This window comes from Gymnoscopelus braueri, assembly GCF_963280865.1.
Source record: "Gymnoscopelus braueri genome assembly, chromosome: 1".
Classification (NCBI taxonomy): Eukaryota; Metazoa; Chordata; class Actinopteri; order Myctophiformes; family Myctophidae; genus Gymnoscopelus; species Gymnoscopelus braueri.
Window position 1 is genome coordinate 22,374,565 of NC_137603.1, and position 10,134 is coordinate 22,384,698.

General features: G+C 41.5%; 1 protein-coding gene across 1 annotated transcript; it reads right to left on the reverse strand.

The window, feature by feature from the left end:
• Positions 1-5,524: 5,524 nt before the first annotated feature.
• On the reverse strand, positions 5,525-7,734 carry LOC308086314 (leukotriene B4 receptor 1). The gene has a single exon (XM_080429824.1). The coding sequence runs from the start codon at positions 7,718-7,720 to the stop codon at positions 6,632-6,634; it is 1,089 nt and encodes a 362-aa protein (XP_080285950.1). The 5' UTR covers positions 7,721-7,734; the 3' UTR covers positions 5,525-6,631.
• Positions 7,735-10,134: the final 2,400 nt, after the last annotated feature.

The following is a 10,134-nucleotide window of genomic DNA, read 5'->3' on the forward strand; positions in this document are numbered from 1 at the left end:
CACTTATTGAACTATATGTATTTCTCACCGTAGCTCAGGTCAGCACAATAGACAAATCAAATCACTATATTACATTACCATGATATTAAAGCAACCTAGTAAAGCTTTGTTGGGATATTCATACTGTGTGAAGATTCTTACACGTTTTCAAGTTACTTTATTCTTTTTAGGTATCACCATTATACTGTTAGTGTAACCAATTCAGATGAAGAATTTTCACCAGAACAGTTTCCATCACAGGTCCCTACTAGCCTGTTGGAATTTACTCTAGTCTCTGTGTCTGGCCTGCTTCCCAGAATGCCCTGTTTTGTTACTCTGAACATTTCTCCCTTTTGTGCTGAGTATAGCTAGCAATAGGCCAAGACATGATAATGGACACAATTCTTTTGACTCCCTGGTAGCCATGTTATATCCCCAACCCCCAGGAGTATTTCTGGAGGAGGTTTCTGACACATAATGGCTATTTTCCCCTGCACTTTCACCCAGTTCAATGTGTGTTTGAAAAGCAGAGGCATCCAGAGACACACATGAAGATACTTTGTCTGGAACTCAAATTACCCTATTACCAACTCTGTGTATCAGAAACAACAAAGACACAAAACATCAAAGATCTTTTTGCTCAAATGGCCAAATAACTTAACACAATATTTCTGTGCCACAGTTCCTCTTTTTTGGGGAGCCCTCTGATGACCAACTGGTGCTTCAACCAGCCATAATGTCCAATGTCCATGATTCACTACCGGCTCTGAAAGCTCAGCTGCCTGCATTGCATGTCGCCCATCCGGTCTGTCTGTTACTATCCTGTCGCATGTCACCCATCCTGTTTGTCACTGCCCTGTCGCATGTCACCCATCCTGTCTTTCTGTCCTGTCGTAATAAAGCACAAATGTCTGACATACTTGGTGCTTGTTCTCTGTCCATGCCTGTTTTAACCAACCACTTTAACAGTATCCCTATTTTGGACATGTCATTATAAGTGAAATTTTACAAAGATTTTAGAAAACATTTAGAGAATAATCTACAAGCTCACAACGTGTCACAATGGGATGTGTTGTGAGCTTGTACATACAGAAGATGTGGTTCACATGATGTCTGTATGGGACTATATGCTCACTTCAAGCAGGTGTAAGTATAGGCCTACTGAAAACAAATGTTGTTTTTTTACACTTTATACATTATATTTCACCACACAAAGACAAAACCAAAGCAAACAAAAAAGACAAATCAAAACAAAAATGTTTCTCTTTCAGCAATTCCCAACGTCCATTTCATCCTACTGTACAGGCACAAGCTATGTCAGTCGTTCATACTGTACAAAACAGACAAGCTTTTCAATCCTTCAGAAATGGGCAGACAAAATTGGAACTGGACCACTATAAATTTTAATCTGATAAATGGGTACAGACTCGTTTTGGATTAAATTGGTAACGCACCTGAAAAAGTATTTTCTGTTTAGTGTTTACTAAAGAGCCGGAGAGAAGGGAGACCCCTAACGAACAAACATTCTATAGCAATGATTACTATCAGAATGTAGAGCTTTAACAATGTCACTTTCACTACCTTTAACTTCTGTGAATTAACCACTTAAACCCTATATACATTTACTTAGTTGACCGGGGTCCCCCAGGGGTCTATACTAGGCACTCTCCCTTTCTCCTACACCAAATCTCTTCACCGAAAATAGCCGATAGTCTGATCTGATTACACCTAATCTGAACCTATAGGGTTCCAATTGTAATATGCAAATGATTATTGATTTCCTGCTTCTCATGTTTGTGAATGTTATACTGCTGGAGAGAATGTTACAGTATGTAGATATAGACCTTTATAGATAGATAGACAAGTATGCACCATATCAGAAACAGAACAAGATTGATTGTCACATCACAGGTTTACGTGTTACAGGTGTTGCTGTTTTTTTTACAAGCTCCATCATTTCAGCTCCATCAACAAGAATAATAATGCAGTTGTCAGACTCCCAACAGTTACAGTATAGACCAGTGTATCTGCTGTTAAATGAGACATATCATCTTACATTGATACACGTTTTGTAAACTGTTCAGTGGTGTTGCAGGGATTCTTATGGCCCATAGAATGCGATTGAAATACTGTTGAATTATTCTACACACAGAAAAATAAATAATAATGATAATCCAAGAAAACACTTTACCAACAGAGATCTGAATTCAAGAAAATAGAGTGGCTTAAAGAATATCTGAGCAGTAGGCCTACTTGGAGGAGGTATACTTTATGCTGAGGTATGCTCTATATTATGCAAGATTACTCAATATTCTAATAATAAGCAGAGCTGAACATACGATATGGACTCGGATACACTGCTGGTGTTGTTGCACAAGCAGACTGTTGCTTCCTCAATCAGAGGAGACATGATGTCTCACACAGCCGCTCATGTTGTTGTGCTCCATTGCATTTAATGTCACACCCATTCATCCCTCACTGCAATCTGCTCTCTATCAGAGTCATACTATTCTTGACTCATTATCCTCTCTCTGACTCATTCAGTTTTTGGCTCACTTTTTTTTCTTTTCTTTGGTGGGCTTTTTTATGCCTTAATTTTAGAGAGGGATAGGGAAAGTAGGGGGGTGACATGCAGCAAAGGTCGTCGGGAACGGTAGTCGAACCTGCGGCATTGCAGCCTAGGGTGCCTGGACCGTCACGCTACGGTGTGTGTGTGTGTGTGTGTGTGTGTGTGTGTGTGTGTGTGTGTGTGTGTGTGTGTGTGTGTGTGTGTGTGTGTGTGTGTGTGTGTGTGTGTGTGTGTGTGTGTGTGTGTGTGTGTGTGTGTGTCTCCCATTACACTTACTTATTCACAAAATTAAGGGTCATAAATTCACGTAATTGCGAACGCAGCGGAAGGAGGCGCGCCGACGTCTCCGCGCAAGTGGAGCTTACTAATTGCGAACGCAGCGGAAGGAGGCGTGCAGCGGAAGGAGCTTACTAATTGCGAACGCAGCGGAAGGAGGCGCGCCGACGCCTCCGCGCAAGTGGAGCATACTATGACACCGTGCTCGGCTTGTGTACTGTAACCTCTTCAGCAACTCACTATTAAGCTCTTAGCCAAATCTCCTCCAGCTGTGAGTGTTGTGTGCCTGCATAGCTGAAGAATTATACCATGTTGTTGTTTTTTTACCCACAACATCTAAGGGCATGACACATCTGGACTTAAATGGTTAATGGTGCCACCCAGCATACCTTTAAAAGGTAACCCAGCAGGGCTACAACAGTAGCATCTGAAAACCCCACCCTGTGTTTGGTTGAGCTGCCAGTCAGAGCCATGCATGTGAGGTGAAGGGTAGCGCTGTGTGGTGGTGTGACACCCCCAGGCCATCAACCATAAATTACTACAGTTCTGCATGTGCTCTTACTCGTCTTGTCCTGTTTCAATCTAGCTTAAGACATCAACTGTGGCTGCTTACTTTATGACCCAGCTGTGGTTGGAACAGTGCCAAGCTTTATAGGGAATGGGCTTTACTGATCAATCAGCACATTGATAGCAAATAATGATCACAGATGCTGCCGTATTTGTTGAGGATAAAGTCATTGTTGTATATTCTAACACACCTACTCATAGGGTGCAGGCAGATACAAACAAACTATGGAGCTGTGCTTATTTAAATGGATCATGTTGACACAAGCCATTGTGAATCTCTTGCAGGTACAGTATGAGATCAGCATGTGTGAATGTGTGCTGGCATGTACTACGTGAGTGTGCACACATGGCTTGGTATACAGTATTATTTACAGAGCAAGTGCATGATGCTGAAAATCCACCTTAAAACAAATTATGTATAAATTATGTCGTCTTAGGATCTTAGGCAGTACAGTCAACACTTTATTAACTGACATCAAGGGATATTGTAGTGTTGCTTTAATGACAATGAAGTGGTTTCAAAACATTTGACTAAATTATATGATGTAGGCTACTGTATGTAGATAATTATTTTAAATGTGATGGTGTACTCTAGCAAATAAGTGAATTCTGTTTTGGGGTGATTAATCTATAATGCCAGATCGGAGTGGTAGAACCCCAGCGTCCCTATTCCAGCATGAACAATCGGAGAAAGTAGTATCTACAATCTACAAGCTCAGCTTGTAGATTGGTTATCTTTGGCATCTTTAGTGTATAGTCAAAATAGGAGGGAGCCTAGCATAGAGCCCTGAGGCACTCTGTAAACTAAGTATAGGGTTTAACTAGTGGTTTTAAAGGGTAGGGGAACCAACTTGGGACTGTAAGGTTTAAATCCCATTTCTATGTGAAAATCTGGGTAAAGTAACGTTAGAACCACTTAAAGCAGTGAGTCAGTGTCCCATAGTTGCTAGCCTATACAATCTGTTTTCAGCTGAGTACCCCCTTCACCAACACAAAACATAATTCCTGATATTTTAACCAATTTTCATTTTTTGTCCTTGTTTTCAGTTACATGTCTCAGCCACGTATGTATGTTTATTCATTCATTCATTCGTTGATGCATTCGTTCATTCGTTTTTCTTTTATTTGCATTGCATACATTAATACAGTACTGTCACTGCCACCTACTGGTCTTAAGCTAGTACAACATGTCCATGTCAGGCCTTATGGCATAAGGAGGCCTGACATGGACAGGGTCATAAGGCTTATGCAGTGGCTGGTCATGGTGAAACATTAATGAATGTTTTGAATGCTGGTAGTAAAAAGGATTCCACCCACTCTTTTACACCTCTAAACATGTGAAGAAAAGTGAAGTTGAAGGTTGGAGTTAACGGTGCAGTCAGTGATTTCTTTCTTTCTATTTTCTTTTAAAGTGTTACTGTAAATAAGTCTATGTTCTGATAATAAGAGTGTTTGTTCAGTAACAGGGGTCTCCCCGTCTCTCAAGTTCTTTAGTAAACAGAAAATGCATTTTTAGTTTGGGAGACCAATTTTATCAGACAGCTCACACAGGATACAGAATAAACAAGTGAAATTGAAAGTGATGACACAAAGAAATGAGCAGACAAAATTGAAAGTTGAACACTACATTTGAAGCGGATAAATGGGTAGTCTCTCTCGGATTAGATTGGCAACCCACCTGAACATTTATTTTATTTACTAAAGAGCTAGACCCCTGTTACTGAACATTGTAAACAAACACTCTGATGATTAGGCTACTATCAGAATATGAAGCTTGAATTCTTTAACAAAAAACTTTGTATTTTAAGCAAATAACTAAAGTTGGCGTACTTTAGTTGCGTAATTTATATTTAAACGCACACATTTGAATTCCACCTACAAGTTTAGGTTTATGTGACACTGAAGGGCCTTGGAAAAATATTATATAACTATGTGACAAAGGGTAAGGCATAATTCCGCTTTTTAATGTTCTCCAAAGGAAACCCAAGCAATACTGAATTTTGCAATATCCAAATAATGAGGGAAGTGGAAAGAGCTGTCATACTCTGGCTGCGGCAGAGGTCTTCAGTGGAATAATATCTAATCATATCGATCAAATTCATCATAAATAAATATATACAACTCTCTCACACACACACACACACACACACACACACACAAACACACACACACACACACACACACACACACACACACACACACACACACACACACACACACACACACACACACACACACACACACACACACACACACACACACACACACACACACACACACACACACACACACACACACACACACACACACACACAGAAAGACTGCAAATGTCTGTAATGATGGCCCAGGCAGTGTATTAATATTATATAACTGTATTAGTAGGGTCAGAAATAAATACAGGAGGTTCAGCCACAAAACAAGCAGATGATGCAATACACTAACCTTGTTGCTAGTGTTTAGAGTCTATTGGTGTTGGTGTGGATGGTCTTGCTTGACAATAATATGTTCTGATTTTAAATTAATCACAAATTAACACATTTAATTATTTAAGACTTCAGAAAAGAAATAAAACATTGAAAACACTAACAGTATAAACAGCAATTATTAAAAAAAACATCAGTGAAATTAAAGAATAACTCTTATGGTAGCCTATCTGTATATTATATACAAATATATTTATTATACCAAATGAAATGATATTTAGGATATGATTTATAGTGATATCTATTAATATATATTCTAAAATAAATGTGTCTTATGTTATCATTTTGTTTCAGTAACATTTATATATCTTTTACCCAAATCTTTTACCCTAAGATCAATTAGCCTACAAAGTAAGACACATCAACATTATGTTATCTTATCACATTAACCCTAGAGTCCATATTTTGGGCAAATTTTATATTTTCTTTTATTATGATTTTTTAAATATATTTCATTTAAAAATAACCATAATAGCACATCTACAAGCTCAGAATGCATTGCTATGTGATGCATTGATAGGTGCCTATTTTCTTTATTCGGCGTACGCCAAAGTTCAGATAGGGCGTGGTTAATATATGTGGCACATGGTAACATCTCACGTATTTGCATGCATATCATTTTAACACGGGTTGTCTGAAAAGCTTAATTTACAGTAAAATTCTATGATAAAACAAATATACAGAAATCTACATGTGTGCAGACAGACACAGACACACTTATCGGTGACACATGGCACCACAGCACACTTTTATAATGTTACGATGGAGCTTTGTCACACATGTTCACAAGGACGTCCATCTGCTCCATGGGCTCCGATAGGCATTGAGAGCTGTGGCTCTGATTGCTATGTATCTTGGACACAAAGGACAAGGACTCTCTATTGCCTTCACCTGGAGAGGTGCTGGAGATGTGGTGAAAGAGTTTCTGGATGCCCGTGTCTCGCGGCGAGCTCCGGAACGAACGCGCCGCGAACATGTAGAGAATAGGGTTGATGGTGCTGCTGATGAAGACCATGGCTCCGGCGATGAAGGCCATGGTGCCCCTGGCACCCTCCAAGATGTCTGCTGCATGTGGGTAGGAGCCCTTCATGGCCAGGTGGATGATCGACAGTACATTCCCGACTTGATGAGGGGTCCAACACACAGCGAACACAATCACCATGGTGGCGATCAGGGCGGTGGATTTGCGCTTTGACTTGAAGGTCATCTGGGCGATACGACTACACAGGCAGCTGTAACAGACCACCAGGATGGAGAGGGGGATCACGTAGCCCACCAATGTCTCCAGTAACACACAGACCATCTCCTGGCTGTCAGAGGTGTACTCCCGGAACAGACAGTGGAGCTCCTCGCCACCTGGTTCACCATCAAGCACTTGGGTCGGGATGACGGGTATGCTGAAAACGAACGCTGCGGCCCAAAGAGCCAAGAGCACTTTGTTCAGGCCTTTCTTCTGCCTCCAGCCGGCGGAGGTGAAAGGATGCCGCACGGCCACGAAACGTTCCACGCTCATGAGCGTGATGAGGAACACGCTGCTGTACATGCAGACGTACATGATGTACACCATGGCCTTGCAGGAGGCCTCCCCGAAGACCCAGGAGCGGGCCAGAGAGTAGATCCACAAAGGCAGGGAGATGAGCACCAGCAGGTCAGCAACGGCCAGATGCAGGATGAGCACCACGGTGTGGGAACGCTGCTTGACGTGCCTCAGGATGGTCCAGATCACGAGCAGGTTCCCGGGAGCCCCCACCAGGAAGGACAGCCCCAGGATAATACAGGTTGTCACTGTCCCACCAGCGAAGTCCTCAGGGGCCATGTCTCTCGGCCGAAAGATTGAGACGTTCATGCCGTGTGCGTGTGTAAGCAGATGATGATGGTGTGTGTCCACACCACAGACAGTGAAGGGGGGAAAAAAAGTGCTGCACAAGCAAGCTTCCACTTCCCTTTAAGTGTAGAGTGAACAGGAAAGACGTATCTCACAAGGCATGTCTGAGGCACCGAGAGGTGATTCATGCATCTGGCCCTTGTGTCACGAGAGACGGTGAGCAAGAAGTGTGTCACTTTCTTGAGCTGAGGTCTGGGGTTGGCATTCTCCAGCAAAATGTGTTTATTCAGAGCGGAAAAATCCAGCTTGAATCAGATTCCACATTACTACTATAATCATGTATATTTCAGCCTACTGTGGATTTATGAACAGTACAGTATGTAGAACTGATTCTCACACAAAAAAGTAACAAAACAAAAACATCTCCTTTCGTTCCTTCTCTGTTTTCCTTGATTTTGTTTTTAATTGTTGATTGTAGACCTCATGTTGTGTGATTTGACAGGTCTTTCTTTGTTTTGTTTTGTATTTCTCTTATTTACACAAGACAGTTTAGAGAGACAGGAAGCTGAGGCCAGGAAGGAGGAACAACATTTAACATGGGCATCCGGCCAGAATTGAACCGGCAATATTGCACTTTTGTCAGGCCCCGGTCAGACCCCTGCTTAAGGGTATTTCGATATTTGATAATTAATTTAGTAAACAGCACTAATGTGCATAATTCATAAAGTAGTAGATAATAGAAAACTGCATTGGAGACCACAAAGATACATACATATACTAGCCACTTACGCCCTTACTAAATAAATAGGGACACCAGGTTGAAAGAGGTTAGAGTACATCAGTCTGGTCTGTGGTCTGTGTCTATGGAAGTGTAAGGTAGTAGCCTTTTTATGTCAGCAGGTGTCGCTGTTGCCAAGCTCCCTCACCTGTGATCACCTTTTTGTCCCTCACTGGACACCATAGTTCAGTTGACTATGCAGTTGAGGGCGCCATGTTTGCCAATGTTTGTTTTCTATTGGAAAGGTGAGCACTGTTTTATGACTGTCTGAACAATCTGTAAGATATTTGAGTTACAAACGCCCATCCAGTGATTTTGTTGCCATACAGTGTTAGCTAAGAAGCATAACTACATTTTGATGTCATTCTGAATAATATGCACTTACGTTTTTGTACTTAAATATGCAATTTAAGTTGGCCAGATTAATGAACATTGAGAAAAGCCCTCATTGCATTGGAATTCATGTTTTGTATTTTATTCTGGTCATTGTGTCCACTAATATTTGATGTGGTTGATTATTCATTGTTATTTAGCATATTAGGACATGTGATTTACAGAGAATGTTTGTTTTCTATTGGAAAGCCTACAGCCATAAACAGCAGCAGAACCTGTGAATGTCAGCCAATAAATGCACAAGGTCTCAACCACAATCCAGAACCAGTGTGTCCAGTGTCCCTTCTCTCCGCACAACACCCCATCTCCTAAAACATCAAAAACACAACGCAGAGTCCAAGGGTGTGTAGAGAGGCCAGTACACTGTGGGTTACATCTTTGGTGCCGTGACCTGGATTGTGGCACTACGAGACTGAAGAGGAAGAGAGAGACTGACAGTAGCATCCCCATCTATGCGGTTGTACCAAACTGTATTACCAGCTGTGATTGGACAGTGTGGTGGACTGAGCTACTATCATCTGCTGAGCTGAAAAGGAAGAATATCCACTTCTTCAACATATCCTTTCAATACTATGAAAAGTTGTTTTCATTTGAGGACTTTCTATGGTGTCCTATAAGCTGAACTGCTATTTGAATTGAAAAAGAAAAAGCGTGCTGTATTCTATATGAGAGACTTATGAGGAACAATTCTATGAACATTGTTGTTGTCTACCTAATTCATATTCCTTGAGTTAGACACAGAGCTGACTAATTGAAATAGTTTTGGTTAATGTGAAATTTATGTACGAATTGATACTTGATACATTGTTTTGTTTTTGTTTTTGTTTTTTTTGTTTCATTGCACTGTACTACACTGGAAATACCCCTTCTACACACCTACATACACAGACATATCATCTGTTTCACTGCCCAAGCCCCTGATACCAGTTAAACTAACTGAAGATGTTGAGTGACAACAATGATTCCCCTTCAAAGCTGGAGGACACCACTGCCCGGCTACCAGCCCACCAACTCACCCCAGGCCCTCCAACCAGCCATAACTATAACTCTCCCCACAAGACACAGCCCTCCCCTGGGCATGCAACAAGCCATAACTACAACTCTCCCCATACAACATTACATATTTCGAGCGAAGGAGCAACGGCTGATGCCAGTACAGGGATGCAGCAGCAGTCAGTGCGGCCAAAGCCCTCACACACTCAGTACTCAGGACCACGCTCACAGCTTAGTCCACCACCCCCAATACTGTCACCACAAGGCCTTC

Coding starts and splice junctions, on each gene's coding strand:
- LOC308086314 (XM_080429824.1), bottom strand. CDS start 7,720: ATGAACGTCTCAATCTTTCGGCCGAGAGACATGGCCCCTGAGGACTTC.